General features: G+C 39.2%; 1 protein-coding gene across 2 annotated transcripts in view; it reads right to left on the reverse strand.

The window, feature by feature from the left end:
* AIG1 (androgen induced 1) overlaps positions 1–23,812 on the reverse strand; it is a 124,377-nt gene extending 100,565 nt beyond the window's left edge. For both annotated transcript variants that reach the window (XM_085576683.1, XM_031504347.3), the window contains exon 1: positions 23,542–23,812. In XM_085576683.1, the coding sequence (XP_085432809.1) occupies positions 23,542–23,682 (141 nt within the window). In that variant the 5' untranslated portion in view covers positions 23,683–23,812. The remainder of the gene's footprint in view (positions 1–23,541) is intronic.
* Positions 23,813–24,832: the final 1,020 nt, after the last annotated feature.

Genomic DNA, 24,832 nt, shown 5'->3' on the forward strand with positions numbered 1-24,832 from the left:
TGCAGAGCTCATAAATACCACATTTCTTCACGCATTATTGATACCTCAAGGAAAACACATGCTGGAGATGTTTTTCAAGTTCCAGTTAACTCAATCAGTTTACTTTGTTCTTCCCACTCCACTGAAGGAAAGAAGCATGTGTGAACTCTGGCCATATCCAAAGTTTGCTGTCAAGATCAGCCATTTTACTTCTTCATTTCTATTTATACACACATTTAGGTATTACAAGAGCCAGACTATTTATCCATGAAGACTGTCAAAACAGATAATGTATTGTGTCTCACTGAATTACAAACTGGATGGGTGCCTAGCCTATTGACTGCAAAAGTCCACTGCATTACAGCTCCGGCAATGTCTTCTATCTACTTCAAAAAGGTTTTTAAAAGAAAACAACTGTGAAATAACTGTATGGATCATACAAATTATATTTTTTTTACTCCTTCTGCTGGTTACCTGCAATTAATGGTTACTAGTTCTGATACCAACTCAGGAAGAGTAATACTTTACTAGAAAATCTAACTGATGACCTTCAGTATGAGATACCACTCAGCAGTAATCTCCCACAGTATCCACACAGATGTGGGTTAACTTACTCTGCTGGAATTAGTGCTCTGATAAATTGTTTTCCTATGTGTTTAGGGAGCACATCTGCAGCCACAGTATGATCAAAATTAGTATTACATCTCAAGGAACTGAGTCCTTAGTATAGTAGCAGTTACAATACAGTGATAATTGTTATGAGAACCATGACATTTTGTTTGACTCACTGCAGGCATTGCTTGTATCTGCTTCCAAAATATCCAAAATAGATAACTAAAAAACAAAGGTAATAACACCTACAAGTACGGCAAATTGAATATAGGTAGGCAAACATCTTCTTTTGAGTGGAAAACACTGAAACAAAACAATAACCCAGGAAATGCACATTGACTCAAAGTTAGAATACCACAGCTTGCCTTTACATGAAATTGTATTATCTTTCAGAGGAAAATACAATTTAAATACTGGTTTGACTTATAAAATGCTTGACATTCAATCATCAACTTGCATACAGTGAAGTAAAAGTACATTGTGCCTTCCTGCAAAGGGTTTTCTTTTCAAGAACCAGGGTTTATCCAGCTATGAACATAATCAAAACATGTACTTCATCTAAAAGCAAAATATTATATAGTATTGCAATAAAGTAGTATTATAATTAACATAAAACCATTACTTCAGGATTTTACTGTCTATAATTGTAACACCTGTATCAATGCCAAGGTCAGCACATTAATCCATAGTCAATTTGAAAAATAAGCACAAAATATCTACAGCAGAAATGGTCATATTTTAAGCAAGTGTTTATTGACCTTGTATGGTAAACAGATAACTATCATATCATGAGGTCCATATTTGAAATGTATTTAGCTGAAAAAAATTAATCAATCTGCATATCACAGTATTATTACGGCATTATGATTGCTTCTCTACACAAATTTTCCTACCCTTATTTTGGTTTTTTTGCCACTACCACAGGTTTTCAGACTGAAATGAAGAAAATATTAGACAGATTCTTGCCTCTCTGAACAACTCAAGAAATCAGACTAGGAACCTGAAAGGATCTCATGTTCTTCAGTTCTAGGTTTGCTTCCCCTTAATAGCACTCAGTCAATTAGAAATTGTTTTGCTGCTAAATACAGTGACAGCCAGCTTCAGATAAGACTTTCTCTTTGGTATTATCAGACCATTACCATATTTTGAAAAAACTTGAAACTGATAAAAGAGATGATCTGTTTATTTCTTATCCAGATCTTATTTAAATTATTCTAAATGTCATATGGAAAGGGTGCTTTACATGGAACTGTCACAAACCAGCCTAAACATAATGTGTATCAATGCACATTACTCAGCAGTGTAAACTGAGCAAACATACATATATTGTAATATTTCTATTGAGATATGATTTTTTAAAAACCCACAGAAAATCATGAAGCAGAGACCAATAAATTGCCAACTATCTTTAATAAAATCTCAAAAACAACTAAGTCTCCTTTCCCAATTTTAATTTCTTTACTCTTATTAATGGTAATCTTTTTAAAGAACTAATAAAAGATATTTTTTCATATATAATACTTTCATAGATCATCATATGTATTTAGATCAAAAAGAGGAGTAAGATTTACAACAGAGATGTTCCCTATCAGTGTTATTTCATAAGAAGGCAAAATAGTACATCTGTTAATTTTACTGTTGCATAACAGCAGAGGAGGAGCAACCAAGAGCAAAGCAGACAAATTCACAGCAAATTACTGGTTTGTAACCCAAACCAGCGCTTTAAATTCAGCTTGAAAAAAAATACAGGAAACACTACTGTAGCTGGACAAAACAAAACAAAACAAAAAGCAATTTCCTTGTGCTAAGATATACTTAGTAAGCAGACTGCTACATTTGCACTACTTGCCATTTTTGGATAAAGCCTCTGGTGAAGAAAACTGCAGAGAAATAAGGCCAAAGGCATTGATGCCATGTGAGCATTACAAAAACATGACACTGAACACAACCACCTAGTCAACCACAAGCAGAAAAAAGGACTCCAGAGTTCAGGAATGTAACCAGAATCGTAAGGGCCAAAACCAAGTAACAAAATGGCAATCACTTCCCCTAAAAAATGAAATATTGGTTATTGCTATACTCCTTATTTTTTGTTATACTAGAAAACAGTAACTAAAATAATGCATTTATTTTATTTCTGTTAGATAAGTATCATGACTGGTGATAGGCTGCTAAAATATCTCCAAGCAGAATTCTGAATAATTCTGTACTAAATAAATGATCTTAACTTCAGATGTGTTGCAAATGCAAAGAAAAGCTTAAAACAACACATTATGTATTAAATGACATACTAAAGAAATTATATGTTTTCTGTAGTAAGTAAAAGCAGATTTAGTGTTTCTTTTCACTATGCTCTGCAAGATTTTAGAGGTACTATCCTCCCACACCTCATTGTTATTCGCAGGTGAGTAGGAGGAAAACCAGTTTTCCTACTTTCTAACTCCCAGCTGGTTTCTCACTGAATTGATTTCTCTTAATTCTGTGTGAATGAAATAGTTGCTGAACTAACCTAATGAATAACAAGAAATACTTTCTCTGTATCTGCAGAGGAGAGCAGCCATTGTCAAAAAAGCAACTAATACTGAAGGAAATTCTGGTCCTCAATGAGGACCTTCAAATAGTTCTGCGGTGTGGTGCCTGTTAAAAACTTCAATAGCACAGTCTCCATCTAGATTTAACAAGAACTATTGAAAAATCTGGATGTGTATATGCTTATATAAGTACCTGAAAATATGCTGTAGTAGGATATGTGACGGATTATGAGCGTGTTACACTATCACACATCCAGCAAACAGGATCATCACCAGTGAGATCCTTAGCAGACAATATGATTGAGCACTTCTGTACAACACAACAGAAAGAGATGGATGTGTAACTGTAGAAGAGTGGAGGTTTCCAACTTACAAGTCAGAACTTGGGTGGATGAAGTCCTAGGAAACCTGGGTCAGTGTTGAGCATGATCTGACTAAGGGATTGGACTAGATGACCTCATGGCTTACCTTCCATCATAAGTGATCCTATGATTACATTATGTCTGGGGCATCATGTAAGGAAAGTGTTTGGTTGCATCAAGGATTGTGAAATCTCTTTATTGTTTGTGAAATTCATATATCTCTTGAATTACTCCAGCTGATCACAAAATTTTAAACACTTCTGAACTATTTTCACAATCTACTGAAGGAATTTTCCTATGGTTATTAAAGGTTTAAGCTTCACATGAGGATTCTGGTGAACTGACACTGCTCCAATAGTACTTGGTCTTGTGTAAGTGTCTCCCTGTTGATAAGACTTCAAACATGTCACTCAGAGGGCAAAAAAAGTCAGGTGACATAGACCAACTAAAGATTTGAGTGTAAAATTGTATACTAGACTATCATTAACTAGAAGGTACTCAGTAGTACCTAGTTGCTATTTTATATGCTTATATAGAAATAATCAAAAAAATTCAAACCCTATCCAAGTTGTCAGATGTAAATCTGGAAATCATACTGCAATTGCAACATCTGCACTGGACAGGTTCGACTCACCCATTAGAATAAAACAGAGGTATCTGTGCATGTTTAGGCATGTACGTTACTGATTCTTTTATTGCCATTTTCTGTCTAAACAGGTCAGGAAGATTTTACATACACACTTACATACCAGAACTGTCTTTTAAGTCTACAGTGACTGTTCAAAACCTGTTTCTATCTCCATGAAACTGAAAGACATTGAAACAAATAGCTTAGTCTTTTCTATGTGGTTTTACAGTCCACTGTTTTTCAGTCATACGAAGAATTCTTACTCATACCATGTCAAACTTCTGGTTTACATTAAAGGGATGCCAACTTTGGTGAGGTCCTCATTATGGATCCTGGATCCACATTGCTGGTGTCAGCAGCAAACTAACACCAATTCAGCTTTTAACCAAGATGCACAATGTTGATAAAAAAAGTTATCACTTCAGTATCAGCCAGGCAAGTTGCATATGAAATGAAGCACTAATGTAATTTCTTGAAAAAGCTTATTAAAGTTTTGCAGGTAGTCTTTCCAACAGCTAATGGTATGTTATGAAAGGGGTTATCAACTGGGAGAATAATTTAAGGATTTGAATTCTTATAGGTGTGTGCAATATAGACAAGACAATAACAAACTAGGATGAAATTCTCTTTTCATCAACTGAACTTAGTTGACTCTTCTGGCAGTTAAAATATGAGAGGCAAGACATAGATGTAACCAAAGTTATTTTCTCCATTGCTGGTAACAATTGAACTGAAAATTTCAGTTTATCTTGGGATATTGTAGTCTTCGAGTTTAATACCTTGGACATGTACACTCCTTAAAATGAGTCTGACATTCTCCACCATTGATCCTGAAAACTAGAGCTAGAGCCTTGAACCTTAATGCCTGTTTAGGGCACCACAATTACATTTATTTCAACCTGCAGAGATAAATTCACCTAAAAGAGAGAACAAGAACAAAGAGACTGTGATAGGATGACTGTTGCTACCTTTCCCCCTAAAACAAGTTCAGTTCTATATAGCCTAAATAAACTCCACAAATAAGATTCAACCATTCTCATTATATGCCTTGTTGGGGGGTGGGGGGCGTGTCCTTCCCCTTTATTTGGCCCTCTATTACACCCTGAATGGATCTCACACATATGTAGTGTTCTCTGAACTTTCTATTTGTGCTGTATACAGTGGGATAAAGTAAATTTCCTTCAGAGTAGCTAATATGGGACTGTGTTTTAAATTAGCACTGAAAGGGGTTGAAAATTATTGCTGAGCGGTGCTTGCACCAAGTCCGGGCTTTTTCTGCCTCTCACACTGCCCCACCAGTGAGGAAGCTGGGGGTGTACAAGAAGTTGGGAGGAGACACAGCCGGGAGAGATACCAAGAGAACAAAGGGATATTCCATAGCATATGGTATCATGTTCCTTATATAAAGCAGTGGGAAAAAGAAGGAAGAGGTGACTGGAGTGATGGCATCTGTCTTCCAGAGTAACCATGATATGTATGTGACAGAGCCCTGCTTTCCTGAAGATGGCTGAACACCTGCCTGCCCAAGAAAAGTGGCAAACAAACTAGTTTTGCTTTGCTTGTGTGCATAGCTTTTGGTTTTCCTGTTGAATTTATCTCAACCCACGGGTTTTCTCACTTTTACTCTCCTGATTCTCACCCCCATCCCACCACAGGGGGATGAGCGAGGGCTGTGTGTTGTGCTCTATTGCTGGCTGGGGTTAAATCATGACAATACTCTACTACTGCTGGTGGTTACTGAACTTAAACTGCAGCAAAGTTTCTAAGTATTTGGAGCATGAAAGCATAGAAAAAGTCTACATGAATGACTTTCAGATAAGCTGCACTGAAGGGCAGTAATTGATTCCTCTACATTTTGTCCAGTAAAATTAAGCTGCTGTTCTGTTTTTCTTTTATTAATTTTTTCCTTGATGTTTAGAACATTTGATAAACTATCCTCCACATTAAGACAAGAAGTATTCACTACGGTAGTTAAGAAATACTGTATTAGTGATTTATTTGACAAAATTGTGAAGAAGTATTACAGCTAGTATTTCAGGAGAGACTCTACAACCATTTAACATTTACAGGTAGGACTTTAAACTGATAAGGAAACCTACCAGAATTCATAGCCCAAAGCACAAAGCAGTGAGAAATCATATTTTACCTAAAGATGTCATCCAGAGAAATAACAATAGCTACTTTTGTTGTCAGTTTTATAGATGAACTGAAGCCCAGAGAATTTACTCCCCGTGATGACATCTTAAAGCTCAGGACATTCTGGAAGAAGTCAAAACTCTTGACTGACCAAGACTCATTAAATAATCCTCTTGACCTTGATAGAAGTCAGTTGGCAGAAATTCTTCACTATTTGATTATCTCCCTCTCCTATAGACATCTTTTGAATTCTCATACTTAAATATAGACATGCACACTTCTAAATAAACACCACTTACATCTGTCTCTTGCTGATAAAGCAATGTGCAGATGATAATTCTATAATGGAAAAAATATTTTCAGTTACAGACCTTGACAAGGAGCTCAAAAATTTAAATGAGTGCTTCAGTTTGCCTGCTTACCAGATTAAACAGGTATTTCTAAATGGTATCTGCTTCATGGAATAAAGAAAATTAGACTGACTCTAGATAAAGGCTATGTATTGAACTTTCCATTTCTTCTATGTCTACATACAAAGTGAAGACAAGATGCAAGCACTACCAGATGATAATGATGTGTACTTGTATTGCTAAGGTGTACATGGCAACACAAGGTGCAAACTAGAGGCCTTAAAACTGGATGAAGAATGCACAGAAATTCTAGCAGTAAGAAAGTTACATACTCATTGGGAAAAGCGTAGAAAAATAAAATGAGCCTAATTTTCAAAGCAAAATTGTTAGACGCAAATTTGGGCTATGATTAAGAGAATATAAACACCTAAAATCCTTTTGTGCCATGATTGTTTACTACTAATTAAGCAGATAATTTTTTCACACTCCATTTGCAGCAGCATCTTCTGTTTGAAGTGTTGTGAAGATGTTGTGTTTGTCCAACACAAACACTTGTAAATTTCACTTTTTGATGGTTCTACACTTTGATCAATTCAGTGCTTTTCATGACTTCAAGAAAACTGGATTTTAGAGACTTATGCAATTTCCTGAGAACTGGCCATATGAAACATATGATGACCTCTAACTTTGGCTCTTTACACTGTTGTCCATGTCACAGTTGAGGTGAGAAAAATCAAGCTGTGGAAAAGTCATAGCAAGGATAAATACCAATGCTGCTTCCTTTTGTGGCTGTGGTTCTTTATAAAATACTTGGACATACCTCATGAAAGGCAAAGGTCTGAAGCACAGTTTATTCACCAACAAGAAAATGAAGAGGGAAGGAAGGATGCTTATAATAGAAGTCTGATAGTTGTAAGCTTAAAGCTCAGATCAGATTAATGACTTGGGACGTAGACTTTCAACTGATAAAAATTTGGAGATCACTGTCATATGATTACAGATTAAAATGGCAGCCACTCTCAAGATCTGGGGTATCTGGAAGCCATCCACTACATTAACTGGCATTCTGCAGAGGCAGATACACCTTATCTGAGTGTAAGAGCAAAGGCTCTTCGGACAGCACAGGACAAACCAAGCACTAGCACAAAGTAAAGCACCTGATGCTAAAACTGACTCTGATTATAGAAGTTATTGCAGGTCATACCTTCTTGATATTCTTCTAACAGAAAACTCAGATCTTCAGACTTTCTTTTTAGATAATTTGCTTTAAGTCAGAGAGCTTTTTGGGCCACATAGCTCAAAGAGATACTTGGAAATTATTCAGAGAATACTAATTTCAAGCTCTGGGATGGGAACACAAAAAAATGTATACATAATAAAACATGCTCAGAAAATATTCTTGTGAGAAAAAGAAAAAAACATGAACCCTTATTCTCCCCACTGAAAAGTGTTAATTAATGAGATGACTGAAAGCCATAAACAAAAATCTAAAGACAACATAAAACCCAAAGGAGGTTGTGAATTAACACTAGTTGACACTATCCACTTCACTACATAAATGCAATACTTTTTGTTGTCTATGGCACAACCGCCTCTCTTTTATAATTTTAACTACATATAGTTTCTCTTATGAATCACTAATCCTTTTGGCTAGGGTTGGCACTGCTTTTTGTCCTAAAAAGAGGAGGTCCACTCCACAGTTATGAAAGCTGGGTCTCCTTACGGGCTGCTCCAGCTCAGCACCAGAGGTTGCCTTTCTAAGCAGGGAGAGAAGGGCAGGCACCAAGGAAGCAAGCAGCAGGCTGCCTGTAGGCAGGGCTTGGCTGACAGACCTCAGCAATCTGTCCCCGACTGCCTCTGTTTCCCCATGAGGAAGAGGGCGAGCTGCACACCACTGCCTTCAGCCAGGTCTCACCTGCAGCCACCCCGAGCATCACTGTCAGCCAATGACTACGGCAACAACAAACACAGCCCCGACACCCAAATGCCAGTCATACATAGGCTTAACCATTTACATAACCATGGACTATGAAATACACTAATAAATAAGGGCATACATGAAATTCAAGATCAGAAAGGCTGACAGGACAATGCATTCCTCTCCAAAGCATGCACACAGCTGCCTCAGCCCAGATCCATTTCAAGATGGAACCTTCAGGCAGAGGGCCCAGTTCAAGAAATCAGGGACTTGATCCATGGGGATCCAGGACTATCAAATACGGATGATAAGTCTTTGCAGCCTCTCTCACTGCAAATCACTGATCCTTTATGAATTTTAAAACAAGTAATGAATATTGGGAGAAAAAAATTGTCCAGCACAGTGAAGCAATAATCCATGGACGTGAAACACATTCTGCATTTCTCTCCTCATTCAACTCCGCAGCTACAAGAAGACAGTAGCACAGTAAACAAGCCTCCTCCTCCTCAACACACTTCAACTCATTCTTCCCACACACAGCTGCCACTATCATGCATATTTCAAAGCCTCCATCTGGGCTTGACAACTGTACCTTCCTTTCTTCCAGCCAACAGAAATACACGTCCTACTCAAACAGGCATGGATGATACTGCGCTGTTTATTTCAAAAAAGAAGCTGTTCCACAAGTAGGTCATGTGGGTGGAAGCCTCCATGCTAACCCACATGTTCTCTGTGTAGGTTAGAGCTACCCTACATTCATTTTTCCATCTTTCCAACTAGAAATTGTCTTCAGGCAGCATGCGAGGGCTCATGGTACTTGTCCAGGCTGCTGAATGCCTGGTTCTTCTGCATAAACACCTACTGTTCACACAGGGATTAACTTCACAGTATACACCCAGCAGGTTAAACATTTCCCAGAGATTCTTCATTTATGCCACATATCCTACACAGTGCAGGTACACCTCCTTCTGTCCAGAAATATGTCCATAATTCCAACAGCTGTTGCAGACTGAGGATGTCCTGACGTCAGCATGCACACAGGCAGATAGATCTCCAGTCCATGGCCCTCATCTTTTTTCTCTTAAGGTCAACCTGCCCTGCTGGAGCTATGCCTCTTCAAGTGCTGCTGCAGCAATCACCCACACTGCACCCACAGCAGCAGCCTACGTTCTACCCTTTAAATAGCTGTGTCTCTTCCTTCTCCCTCATCAGCAGCCTGTACTCAGATCACCCTTCCTGTTCCATCAAATGCACTCGCCTACATCCAGCATGTAAACATGCACCCTGCCTCTCCTGCCTCTTGCTCTGCAGTGGCTGGGTAGGCATAGGCTGAAGACAGTACCTCTTGCAACACCAAGAAGGGCCAAAGCTATCCCAGGCTGTGGTTCTTATCATGGACAGCAGAAGAAGGTAGGGCCAAAGTGGAGTTAGGTTGCTCCTAATCCACCAAGGGGAAGTACCTGGGTTTATTCACACCCAATGGCAATGTCCACACATTCCCCATATCTTAGTGAATAGCAGCAGCAGCACCAAGTGAGTCACCAGGTGAGACAGGCAGGCTGGAGCTGATGCTTAACAGCCTGGGCAGAGCAGGTTAAATAGCCTCCAGCCCCACCCTGCAAAAAAAACGGAAGGCTCAATAGGGGTAATCTGTGGGCAGCCTCTGCCCCACATCATCTCCTGAACCACCTGAGATTAACAATGTTTTGCATACAGATTACACAACTAAGGTAATTCCTAAAGGATTTTAATGACTATATGTCCAGCCAATTTCAGTGTCTTGTCTGCTGTGTTTGCATTTGATTCAAATCAGACTTCTCTGCACAGAGATGTGAGGCTTAGTTAGCAAATATTTCTTAAGTGCTTTGAGATCTTGTAATAAAAGGTACAATGGCACTACAAAGTAATTTTAGTAAGACGCTTGCTATCAGAAGATGTTAATTTTTTTTTTTTGGAAGATCTCTATGTGTGTACTGCTTCTTTCTTGGAATAAGGAGAACAAAGGAGATGGTACACATGTAAGCATCCCTAAAGGGAACAGACAAGATTGATCACTTAGAATGGTCAATTAGCTGTTTATATGATTTACCTGTGCTTTCTTTTGGTAAGACCACCAAGGAGAAAAACTGCAAAACAAACTCAGTGGAAAGATACTTTCCACCCAGCATACTCATTCATTTCAGGTCATATGGAAAAAGATGTGACCTAGATCTTCTGCCATTCTGCAGGCACTACCTGTCTTCCTACTTTAACAGCATTTCCAACAAACTGAGATATGGCCTTAATTTTCCTTAAGCTGATCATACAGGTTTAAAATTTTTTCTTTGATATTTATCATAGTGCTTCGGAGGTCACCCAAGCATTTTATGCAGACTGCTGGTACACTTAATCATTTCAGTGTCTTCCTGCAGTAAATCAGAAGACATTATATTAATAAAAGATGGGTCTGTTCCAGGTCTGATTCAGAATGCTGAATCCCCACCTACCTGGTTTAGAAAGAGTTCTTTAAAAAGGTCAGTTTACTCTATGGAATTCTGAATATCAAGGATATGTCTTCTCTCACACAAGATATATACGCTTGAGACCAGCACGAAGACACTGAAGTGATTCAGAATGAGTGCTCAAGGCTGTCTATACCACAGCCTAGCCAAAGAGACCTTGTCTGAAAATACACCACTGAGACACAGGCACACCATGCAAATAAGTATCTCATAAAACATGCTTGCCTCCATCACTACAGTTCTTTTTCTGGCAAATACTGCTCAGTCATATTCACTTAGCACAAGAAACAAGGCTGGCAAAATACAAGTCTGCAAGGGAAAGACTGGCCAGAAGAGAACTTATCTTGTACCATATTATTATTATTTGGTTTTGTCTTCAAAATACTTACTAATCCTTGTAATCAGGTTATACATACTTCAAATAAATAAAAAATAAAAAGAGAAGGGTTAAACAGTTGTTATTTTCTGGGCTTGGATTTATCACATCCTCTTCTGACTCTCAAATTTAGGTTTGCATTGACTATTCCACACAGCACAGGTGCAATTCCTATGAAATAAGGTAATATTTATGATTAAGTCACAACTTTCAGTGTTATAGTTCTCTTGTGACTTCAATCTGTCCCTTGCTAAGGGAAATTTAACACATTTTCAATTAACACCACTGACAAAATATTTCTGAATAACAATTTCTCACTACAATGGCTGATTCCTTTGTAATGTTGTTTTGTCCGAGTATTTTAATGAAGACAATCAAATGTCTTGTTTTTACTTGATCAGTTCAACTGCTCTGAAACCATTATTTTGAAATACTTTTTCTAAATCTTTTTCCTTACAAGAAATTGTGAAATTGGTTTTTTCTTCCCATCTGAAACAAATACATAATTTCTAAATTTACAGACCAGAAGAGGCGTTAAAATAATAATAAAAAAAACCCAGAAAAAAAGCATCCTCCAATATTTTATGTCTTATCTTACAATGTGTTGAAAAATCACATATTTCTAAGTCGCATACATATGTGGATGCTTTGTATCTCCCAGAACTCGGAGTCTGAACTCAACTCCTGTGCAAACTAGGCAGAACACATGTGAATAATAGAGAGAGAATAATACCTTCTCATCATCTGTCAAAGTAACATCAAAATACCCCTGTAGATCAAGATCTTTGCTACCTTCCCATTACCTGTCAAAGTAATATCAAATATCCCTATGGATCGGGACCTTTGCGAGATGCACTGACTTCCTGGGACATTTTCTCACAAAACAGTTGTGAACAATGGTTCCAGGGATGTGCCACACAGGTAGGGCCTGTGGTAGGGCTGAACTCTCTGACAGAAGTGGTATTGAGACCAAAGTGCTCCCATCATAATACAGCACCCTGACTGTTCACATGAAAAAAAAAAAAAAAAAAAAAAGAAGAAGCTGCTTCTATTAACTGCTGAAAAGCTAAGCAATGTTCAAAACCATTTTTGTTCATTTCACTGAAAGTAGTAGATTTCAAACCTCACAATGATTTATAAAAGACAGGTTTTCTTATTAGGAAATATAAAATACAATTTAAACAATTTTGGCATCTCATTTAAAACAAGTACATTACAAAAAAATCAAAGATGGAAAATGTCAGAATAAATACTGATGGCCGATTTTGTACATAATTTTGCTTTTCATGTTAAATGTCAGTTTATATCAAGGACCTGCTTCTGAATTGGAAATTTTATCATAAAAAAATTGAATGGCAAACTACCAAGAAATGACAAGATTTTAACACCATAATAAACATTAGGATCATGAGCCATTATGCTTAACACTTACAGGCTTTTTTTTTTCCTGTAAACAGGATGCTTAAAAACTTGTTCAAATACAGAAAGCAAAGCTAAGAGTCTTATGTAACAGCATAATTTCCAAACTGGTTTATTTAAGGCCACACCATGCCAAGATCAAGTTTTTCTAATGAAAGATGGCTTATTTTTTATTGGTTTGGGTCTATACAAGATGCTTTAAAAACACAGGAAAATGAATGACACTGAGTAGGTCTGTTATTTGGGAAGGACAAGGTGAGAACACAGAAGAATACATGAATGCACTGGAAGGAAAGACATTCATGTGTGAATGGCAGGGAAAGTGTGTAAGGAGTATGTGGGTAAGAACAGCAGCACTTGGCAGGAAAACACAGGCTTCTGGAAAAGCACTGGGTGTGCAACTGGAACTGCAATACAGAGCTGAAACATCAAGGAGACTGCTGGGTTAGAAAATACTAGAACAGGGGAATAGATATCGAACAGGGCGATTCCTGTAAGACAAAAAAAAGGCAGAAAATAGACTGATAGCTGACAGCAACTCTAACTGAGGAGCCTGACTGAGCAATGAGGAGCACAAATGGATCAGGGCAATGGGACAGCACTTTCACTGACAAAGCCAGCAGTAGATGAAAAGAGTAATCCCTTGCATAACCTCAAGAACATTCATATTTTGCTTTTATGTTGCAGGTTGAATTTTAAAATCGAGACGTTCAGATCCCACTGGTCCAAATCTTCAAAGTAATAAGAGGTCCCTCTACCCCTTCCTAAAATGCATTGTCATAAAATACATCTCATCATTTGAACTCAGCCTTGTAATTAATAGGGAACAAACCATCTTTGAAGTATTTTGGTAGTATTTGGTAATAATTGTAAGTAGCTTCTGCCCCAAACCATGAAAAAAGAAAATAAAACTTAGCCTGAAATGCAATGTAACTTAAAAGCATATAGTAGAATCTATGGAAAACCTGAGGTGTCTAGCTTCTGAAATTAAACTGGCAATGAGTCAAGGAGATTTGTTCGCTAATCTTCTATAATAACACATTAGAATTAGAAAGATCGTTAGCTGCTTAATAAATGCAGGAATATCCCTTTCTAGCCATGGTAGGTCATGAGACAGCTGACCCAAAAGCTGTCTACTCTCTCCTGTCCTCTACAGTCAACACTGAAAAACTTGAAAAGCATCTTGAACCGCTGTAATCTTTGACCCATTATTCATTAATTGCTGACCTAAACTGACTTCAATAGTAGCAGACCAATTTACTGAGATGTGCACAGCATATGAAGAGGCTATGGAACAGAGTAGCTCTTACGAACTTTGTATTTTGTTACAGTAGCTCCTATGAACTTTGTATTTTGGAAGTTTGGTATTTTCAAATTATGTGCAGCATAGGTAAATAACTATTATATCAAATGTACACAAAGATGTGTATTCACACCTAAACACACCAAATCCCTTCCAGTCTCCTGAACGTCCAGTTTAAAAGTACAGTGCTATGCAGTTCCACACAGCAGAGGTTTCCACTGTGACTCATGCATTCTTGGGACTCACTTCCTGGGACCTACTGGAATGCAGACAATTGTGTTTACTGCACAGTCTTTGGAACATAGATAGAACAAGTAAACCCAAGTTAAGAAAGTTTTCACAGCATGGAGTCTCCATTTGTTTGTAAGCCTAAGTGAACAGCAAATGGGGACCTCTGCATCTGTCAGTGCATATGGCTTCTAACTAGGGACAAGCTTTGCAAGCACCCTGCGCTGAGCACAGCATGCTAAACCAAACACGTATGCGCAGGGAAGTGGTACTGTGGCACCAGTGCCCCCAGCCAGGGGGGCTATGTGGGGAGACTGTGTGGGTGTGTGGGAGGAAGAAATGACAGAGAGGAAAAGGAAAGGAGGGAAGTCTGAGGAAGCTAACACATGCTGGTTTAACCAAGAAATACCAGCCAACCTGCATCTCCACCCCTTGCCCTCCCTCACTTTGGTCTCATAGCTGGCAGTCAAATACCTAAATACCAGCTTGTCACAACACAACACTGGTCAGCATGGGGCACTCTGTCACCTATGCGCCCCAGGTACAAAGTGCTGTCATGATTCCTTTTCTCTCTCACTTCCCCACTTTCTTTCTTAACAAGCTGAGCCTGAGCAAGCAGTGGCCGTGAACAACTTATGTCTTCCCTATGGGCAAGGGCCCCACTGCCGTGCCTCAGGATCAGCCACTTGCCCCAGCATCAGCTGTCTGAAATGCTTCCACCACTTTCAGGCGCAAGCATGTTAAGCACCTTGCAGGAAAAACATCCCTTTTGTGTTCTTGGCATTTCACCAATTCATATAGCAGCAGTTCAAGTCAGTAGTTTCTTTTTCTTCCTTTTGCATCTGATTGAGTACGTTTAGGAACATATGCCACCTGTACTTTGCATGTGGAGCTCCCACTCCTGCTGAATTCTAATAATAATATCAATAATAATAAATAATGATTTATTACTTATGTGCTGTGAGGACCAGAAGGCTTCAACACACATTATAAAATATACACAAATATAGGGAAGAGAAAAGTAAATTTGCCCTCAGGTTGACAAACCCCTAGCTTTAAAAAAATATACAAATACAGACAGCACTGCCTGAAACCAAAAATGAGCCAATCAATCCCTAATAGATTAAAATTTAAATTCTCAGCTAGGTCTCTCCCTGCACAAGGAGCTCAAACAGTCTGAAGAGTCTAGCAGCATTTGGTAGAGTTAAGATTCAGCCTCTCAAATTGTTTAAGTTGGACCAATTAATTGCAAAAATCCACTACCCCTTGTGTGTTGGTTTACAAGTAAGGAAGGAATTAGTGAGGGATTTTACATCCTGCTCTCCTACACGTTCTAGTCTACTTAACCAGAACAACAAATATTCAGCTAGGAAAAATGCAGCAGTACTAGTTTTGTTTTTAGCTACACTGCAGAGTCCTCATGCACTTTAAAACAACTAACCTGACAGACAACTGCAGCAAAAATACCTCTGAACCATGTCAGCTACAAACAGATTAAAGTGGAAATTATTATATATTCCAATTATACAATTGCACCTTTTGGCATATTTGATTGGAAAACCTATTGTAAACTGGATGCTTGTATGGGCAGTGGCAAGACAGGATATTCAGGGAATGCAACTAGAAGCATCCAAATGGTACGCTGAAACTCTCAAGGGAAAATTGGGATTTAGCTATGTTGCCAGAGGAAGCCCTCATACAAATGAAAATCAGGTTCTTATTTTCCCCTAGTATTTCACATAAGATTAGCCTGTTTTCAACCAACAGAATCCCTACATTTTGCAGCATAAATGCAATTTTGCAGTATTAAAAAAAAAACCCAAAAACTTAATCACAGTTCTAATTGGGAGAGGGGCTTTTTTTAAGTCTTACCAAAACATACTCATAAATTTTAACTTAGAGTTTCTTCCTGTCTGAAAAGTCTGGAAGTTTTATTTAAGCTTCCAACAGAATTTTTTTTTTCTTCAGAGTTGGGTTAACTTTTCCATCCACTAAAGTTAAACACAGCTTTTTCAGTGGTAGCATATTTAATATACTGAGTTGCAAAAAATCTTGCATTATACATAGTAAGAGTAATAGAACAAAGCCGGCAAAGCTTTGAAGACTAATAACAAATTCAGAGCCCTGGAAAATACAGTATGGGGAAAATGTAATTATACAAATAAATGCTGGCAAATAAGGCAAAATTTGAAAAAGCTTTCATTGGAAGGATTAAAGCTTTCCATATTCACCCACTTAAACAGCTGGTCTACAAAATAAGTAAATTGTCAAGTTTTTTACCTTATAAGCCATATTTATCCATATATACATACATATAGTGGAACATCAAGATGAGAAGACTAGATTCAAATACTTTAAGAAAATCCCAAAAACCTACACTGGAAGGAGTTTGATGTTTTGCATGAGTGTTTTGCAAGCAGTAACTTCACCTTTATTTCAAACACAGAAATATCCAATGTGAACTTTCTTATACAACAATATTTATTTCACTCTTGAATTCTGCAGAAAACATATGAGCATACTAACCTGTCACTGGTGGTGATCTTTTTTACATTTACTGCCTGGAATTGCATTAGCAATTAGAGCTCCAAATGGCAAGAAATTCTCCACCCACACTGAGCTCCTCCCACTATCAGAGACTATATTAAAATAGCACAATTAGAAAAAATATTTTCTAAATACTGCATTAGGATATGCAGGCCCTCACAAAACCTATTATTAGATATGGAAGACTGCAGCATAGAAAATACTTCAACTAATAGAAGGAATCGAAGATACTTTTTATTGGTTTGTTTAGGTAAATACACACTCAGCATAATCCTTCACAAGGAATTTCATCTATTGCGTTCAATAGACTGTAGAATTGCCTATTTTTTCTTAATTACATTCTACCATTTTACTTCAAATCTTCAAACCTGTATCTGTGGAATGTGAAGGTTTTGTGATTTCACGAAGGTTTTTTTTTTTACTTACAGGTCAAATTCAGATTTGTTGTACAGTAGCATATTAGCACATACTCTTTTTCAGCCTAAGGCCAAAGCAAGAAATTACTCACATGGACATCTACCCTACAAGTCCTTGTACATCTTAAGGTTCATGTAACTGCAAAGAATCAACCAATATTTGATTTTTATTGCAAATGTATTTAATTTAGAACACTAAGTTTGTAATTTTCTATACTAGTTAAGGGTGTTATTTGATAGGTTATATAGATCTTTACTAAAACTTAAGAAGGTCAATCTTCCAGAATCTATTTCTTGTATTAACTTACATGGCTGCATTAACATAACACAAATATAAAGTCAAAAATACATTGATTAAATATTTTTTAAATACTTATATTCACAATGGATTAGGACAGCTCAGAACCAAATTTACTTCATCGAAGAACACTAATGTAGAACACTAGATGTGTTGTCCTTGTTTAAAGCAATTGTTTAAAACAATTTTGCCATATGAAGGCATATAAGATTATTTTAATTAACCTTACCACGATAATAAAATATTAAAGAAAATAATTCAACTGTTACACAACTTAAGTAAATAGGATGTTTTTCAAAGGGCAACCAATAGACTACTAAACCAACTTCTTGAAGTTTCAGCATTTGAAACTGTTCTGGCAAAACTCTACAGACTGTACAAGATGGCACTGTGCATAACACTTATCTACTCTAAGTTCTAAAATAATATTACTGACATTAGTTAAATCTATCATCATGGAAAGTTATCCCAATTTTTCCTCTCTTCCATTCTCCTGCGTTAGGCTGCCAACCCTATTGCCAACACAAATAGTTCAAGATAGCCATAACTTCCATGAGAATTCCCAAATTAAATGTACATCATACTTAAGTACAATTGTAAAATAAAGGCAGACTAATGCAATGTGAAAACAGAACACTCCAGCGTTGTGCTCAAATTCCACTCAATTTGTAATTGCACTACCAACAGCAAATGGAAAACGGCTCTATGAATAAAGAAGGGCGACACTATTACATTTTTATTACTGCATCAACAGCACTATACATTACTCTTCCCCAGACATGTTTACAGCCCACGAGTGAAAAAAATGCTCTGAAACACTTAAAATTCTCTCCTACCTATACTGTTACCTTTTCTTTCAACTACCTTAAATATCATTAGGAAACTTCATCTTGCTATTCCTTAAAACACAATATTTTCTATGTAAACTGATAAATTCTCCATTGACTGTATTGTCTGCTATAGTAACACCACAGAGATGTTTAGATATGATGAAGAATTACTACTGGAAATAATACATAGTAATATTTAACACTTCTGGAATCTTTTCACTCAAAAGCCATAAAACTCTTGCATATCAGGCTCACTTTACAGATTATGAAAAAGGAAATCATAAGGTGAAATTTATTTTACTAAGGGAAATCCTCTAAAAGGGTCATAGTTATGTTCCATACAGTGTGGAATCAGTTTTCACTTTTGTCCTCTGCTTGTGGCAGTTAGCAATGAAACTTGCTCTATTTCAAATAATACACCAATAGTATAGTTTTTTATTCCTTAATTCTGAAACTTTTGGTCTCTAGTATTTTCTGGTCCTTTTATTTCCTATCAGCTCGACTAAATCCAAATTGGGGAAAAACCACGAAAAAGTTTTAGCTGTGCTTTGTTAAACTGATCTTTTTTGGTTGTCTAGTAACCATATCTCATATGATTTAATAACTAATACACTAAATAAATAAATTTTAAATCTAACAACTTGAATCTCTAGTCCTGTTGATAACATGGCCCTCTTAAAGTTTTCCAAGACAAGGATATAAGTTCTGATCACTTATTTGAACTTAATAAAACTAAATCTAAAGGTGTTTTCTGTAAAAAAAATGCAACATTTACTGGGAAAAAATATGGGCTGGGAACAGAGCACATTCCTATTTTTTGCAGAACTCAATCTGCTAGGCAATGTATAAAAAGTTCACACAGCATCCTGCTATTTCTTTCAAGAGAATAATAAATGTGTAGCATCAGGCAGATATATATGAACAAAATCTGTTCCACTCTAGCTTTGGCTGCCCTGAATCAAATCATAGGAATACCCAGGTTAACATTCTGATATTTGAATTTGGACCATTAATTTTATGATGATTAAGCATAAAACATAACATTTGAGACTGCTTCAAAATATCTAGCCTTGCTTTTTGTCTCTAACTACCCTGTGTTGCCTATCAGGGAGACCTTATAATTATATAAAATACAAAACTAAAAAAAACATAAATTTGTTCCTATATGTGCACTCGTATCTTGGTTTACTCTACTTTCTTTGAGGAGTAAGTTTTCCAGAGAAACTGCACAATGAAAATTAGAAGGTATTTAGACCATCCCTTACTAAGGAGGTACATACTTACAACTCTAAGTTACTTTTCTGCTAATTAGTACACACACTCAAAACCAAAAAGCAGATTCGGTCTTCTTCTGGCAACCCAGAGGCTCTCCACTTTATTCCAGAAGACAAATTCTTTTTAATTTTGCCTCCTCTCCCAACAACAGTAAGAGATCCAAGAGAAACTGAAGAATAAAATTCAATAGTAACTTTTAAACAAGTTGGTGCAATGGATTCCTCAATAAATGTGTATTTATAAAGGCAAGTGTGTAATTGCAGTTTATGCAGGATGACCAGGTACTATTATTTTTAATCCAGCTACTTCAAGTACCTACAAAACCATGTAAGGAACATTTCTGGGGGATTTATGTAAGATGACAAACTTGTTGCAAAGAATATTTGCTGGCATCATTTCCGGCCTAACTTAAATTTCAGCTATGAGGCTCAACAATGTATTTATGGGATGCAGCACAGGACAGTGTTGTCCTGCAGCATTCTACTATTAAAGCACAAAATCGTGAATCTAAGTTAAACAAAGGCAGCTATAGAAGAAATTTTAGGCCCCTTTCTTGAAATATCCCATCTGAATCCAATTCTTTGCTGTTTTCACAGGAACTAACTTCAGGGCTTGGTTTGTGTTTTGAGTTTAAATGAAAGCAATATGTAGTTTTGAACTAGCCTGAATAGTCAGTTCCATAATTCCATCTGCTGGGCCCACTGACTGGTTTTGGCAGCAATTCTTTACCTCTTCATACCTTGGTTTTCCACTCTATACATGACAAAGAAGACACCACTGTCTTTTCTGTGTGGGCTTTGGAATACACAGGTACTAGGCAGGTATCTTTACCATCTTTTGAATAAGCAGGGTAAGTATCTACCACCTCTGTATACCAAGAAGAAAGGCTGAAGTGGAGATATAACTATTAGTAACAACAGACATGAGCATCTTGAATGTAATGTCAAAACATATTGCCTGTGCAATATGTTTTCTTCATAAACCAGAAAAATATTCCACTGTTACAGGTGTTTTAGGGAACGCTGCCACCAGATTTGCAACTGCAAAAAAAAGTAAGTCATCAGAATGAGAGCAGTTAAAAGTCATTGGTTCCTTCCTAATTCAAGGACAGAAGAGATTAGGAATGAACATTGGCATCCAAAACACTACTTAGATATGAACATCCAAAATACTTTGGATGGACATCGACATTACATTTGTATTAAAAGACTTCCTCATAATGCTCAACTTCCGTGAACAGTGTGAGGGCTCAAAGTCTACTGTTCAAATCACTGCATACACTTATAATGTTTTACTGTTCCATGTTTTAGAGTCCCAACGACTAGATTTTCATAATTCAGTTCAAAGGTATAATACCTGCAGATAACTGTAAATCATTTCTCACAGCACCTCTACAAAACTGTCTACTTAAAACTCCAAGAGATTTATGGATGCTGAGACTGGAATGAACATCCCTTTGCAAATGGACAGATGGAAAAAAATCCAAACTACTTTTCAGATTAAAGTAATAAACAGAAGCATGCAGAAGTTCTTTTGAGAAAAGTCAGTTTATTACTTTTCAGATTAAAGTAATAAACTGACTTTTCTCAAAAACTGGTAGCAGTTTTTGGAAGCAGAGAGAACTTCTACGTGCTTCTGTGATGTCAAAGATGAAATTCTGTTTGTGGAGGTACAATCTGTAGCAAGAACACACGTCTGCCAAGACTCTGGCATTGATGATATTTTGTCTAGACAGCCTTTGAATGTGACTGACACAGGAACAGTGCACATGGCTGAGCAAACTGAAACTTATGGAAGAGCTTTTCAAGACTTAGTCAAGATACAGGATTTTGGAAACGTGCCTAACATCCTCCAACCATGCCTCCTGGTATTCTCCTCAGGAATCTAACTGGTTTTCCTTTGTCAAGTCTCCTAGTCATCCCATGGAACAGAAAGATGGATTTGCTTACATAAGATGCTGGCAGGGCCATTTGTACATAAAGAAGTATCATCAGCAAGTGGAGAGCTCTGCATACTGGCTAGCACTGAGAAAAGCATTCAAGCCATTGAATTGTGTGTTATTTTGAAGGTCTGAACACTGTAAGAATTTGCTAAATCTTTTTTTAACTACTGGGCTTGACTATGAGAAACATATGACAACTATTAGCTAAAGGACAGAAATAACTAGCTGCAGTTGATACCTATTCTAGCTGTTTTAAAAAACACTATGTATCTACCATGACCTTTTGAGCCCTGACAGATGTCACCCGAACCATATACATACTTTGATGGAAAAGTCCACGTGAACTCGCCATCGACAAGGATATAATTTTTGGAAAACTATGACTATCATTTACAGTTAAATTTCCACTGTACGACAACCCTGGTTGACAGTCCTCAAGCAACTGTCAGGGCTAGGAGAAAAGAGAAAAAGGTGAAGGAGACTCAAAGAGATTATCACCTTTTAGATTTGGCTGGTTCACTTCCAGTTCAACTGTCACTGAAGTCAACAGCTACCCCCATAACTTACTGGGCTTTTATTTTAACTTCTATTAACCAGTATTATAGACAGTACTGTTCAGCAACCCAAAAAGTAAAAAACACAGATTCCAGTTTGTCCTCCAGAGAAACAACAAGCCTTAAGACACTAATTTAGAGTTGCAGCAAAAGCACTAGCTACTGCTGTGGATCCTCAGATCTCCAGCAAATTTTTGCACCTACAAAAAAAATTATCCTAAGTGAAAAATACAGTAGATGCTTCTTCTCTGCAAATAAAATACGGACCTCAGTGAACCTTAACTTAATCCTGATACAGAAATTTGTTCACTTGACCTGCTTGGCTATGAGTGTTTCAGTCTTTGGCCTACAAGCCCACAAATTCAACCTGTTGAGTCAGCACCATGCATGTAGGCAATAGCAGCAGTACTTGTGAATCTACAATGAAGTTCTGAGTGAGGTGTTATTGCTGGGAGGCACTGAAATACCTGCATTTGGGGACTTTTCGGTGAGTTGGAGCCGGAAAAATTTCTCACCTTGTTACACCGTGGATACAAAGAAAAAAAAGTATTTTGATCTAGGTACTAGGTGTAAGTTGGCTATCATATTTCTGAACCAGAAAGGAAGTTTCTCCTCCCATCTCCTCTCTTCCTCCCGCCCCCTCTCCTCCCACCTGCACTAAGGGAACACTTGTTGTGGGGGCAGCAGGCTTAGGAAGTTTAGATTAGAAATAGCCCTGACTAGCACCTGGTGCTCTCCAGCAGGCCAGCATGCTGGTGACTTACAGATCTGGACCCTTATGAAGAAATATGATGAAATGACATGTCTTTTATTTAATACACTCCTTTATGGATTTGCAACCAAAACTAACTGGATCTGGCAAGTTGGAGTTGCCTGGCTCTTTTTGCATCACTGACACACTTGCACCTGTCACGGATGGATTCCTCAGAAGGGCCAAAAGGAGCAAGACATATATTTTATTTTGACAGCACACGGGAGCCAGATGCTGGGCCAGCAGGTTCTGGTGTTCACTGTCGGCCATTAGAAAAGGCGAAACACATCACCAGCACTGGGACGGGTGACAGGCTGTCAGGCGCACCTTCCCCAGGGCCGCTCACACGCAGCAGCCGCTCGGCTTTGTCCGTGCCTCTCTCCGTTCGAACCACCCGGCTCCGCGATGTCCGGCTGGCTCCTCTCACGGCCGGCCCTGCAGCCCCGACATGTCGCCGCCCCGCTTTAAGGTCACCGCATGGCGAAGCCGTCGAGCGCCGGGGGCCGCGATGCACCCGGGCCGCGGCCGCTCCACGGGCAGCCCGAGGGAGGGGGCAGGGCCACGGCCGCCGCCGGGGGCACTTACCAGGTCTATGAAGGTCAGAAATTTCCAGCTGCCTCCATAGGTCTGATGCGCGGGCATGTCAATGGCCTTGTAATTGCACAGGATGGAGCAATAGGACAGGAGGATGGCGGCGCGCAGCACCTGGCAGGGCACCAGCGCCATGTTTGCGGCGCGGGGTGCGCCTCCGTGTGCCTGTGTCCGTGTCCGTGTCCGTGTCCCAGTGCCCCGTGTGTGTGTGTCCGTGTGTCCCGGTGTGTGTCCGTGTGTCCCGGTGTGTGCGCGCCGTGCGGGCGGGACTCCGAGCGCCCCCGCGGCCCGGCCGGGGCGGAGCGCAGGGCCCGCGCGGTGCGGCGGCAGCCGGGCAGGCGGGCGGGCTCGGCGCGCTCCCGAGCCTCAGCTCCGCGTCCCGGGCGGGCCGGAGGAGGCCGGGCCGTTCGCGGGGGAGCGGAGGGACGCCGGTGTGAGCGCGAGTTAATTGCAGAGCCCGGCTGCGCGCCGGTTCCCAAGCGCGAGCTGCGGTGAGTCAGCAGCTCCGCGCTGCCCGGGCCCGGCTCGCAGGAACGCGCGGCCGCTGTGTGCCCCCGGGCGGGCCCGCGCCCGCGCCGCCACGGCCGGAGCCCTGCCTGCCGCTCCAGGGCCGCCCCTCGGGTGTCCCTGCTCCACGTGTGCCCATACCGCTGGGCAGAGCATTTGTTGTGCCCTCTGCGTTCCTGACGCACCGATACGTTTCTCAGTGTTTCCACTCGTCCCACACAGACGTTTGCTAGAAGCGGGCTCTCCAATGCTTACAAGCCGCCTCCCCATCTCACAGGACTGAAATGAAGTACCAGCATTGTAAGTCACGATGCCCTGAGACATCATCACGCCAAAGGGCTGGAGCATGTCTCTTAAAAGGAACGGTTCAGGGACATGGCCCTCTTCAGCCTCGAGAAGTGAGGACTGAGAGGGGACCTCATCAATGTCTGGGAGTATCTTAAAGGAGGGTATCAAGAGGATATATTCAGGCTCTGTTCAGTAGTGCCCAGCAGTAAGACAAGACAGACAGAAACTGATGCACAGGAAGTTCCGCCTGAATATGAGGAGGGAATTCTTTACTGTGTGAGTGACTGTGCACTGGAACAGGTTGCCCAGAGAGGTTGTGGAGTCTCCCTGACTAGAGATGTTTGAGAACCATCTGGCACAATCCTGTGCCATGGTGCTCTAGGATAACCCTGCTTGAGCAGGGAGGTTGGACCAGATGACCACTGTGGTCCCTTCTAACCTGACCCGTTCTGTGATTCTGTGATTCTGTCCTGTCAGCAGAGGTTTGATC

This window comes from Lonchura striata, chromosome 3 (genome assembly GCF_050655825.1).
Source record: "Lonchura striata isolate lonStrDom1 chromosome 3, ASM5065582v1, whole genome shotgun sequence".
In the NCBI taxonomy this organism is placed as follows: domain Eukaryota; kingdom Metazoa; phylum Chordata; class Aves; order Passeriformes; family Estrildidae; genus Lonchura; species Lonchura striata.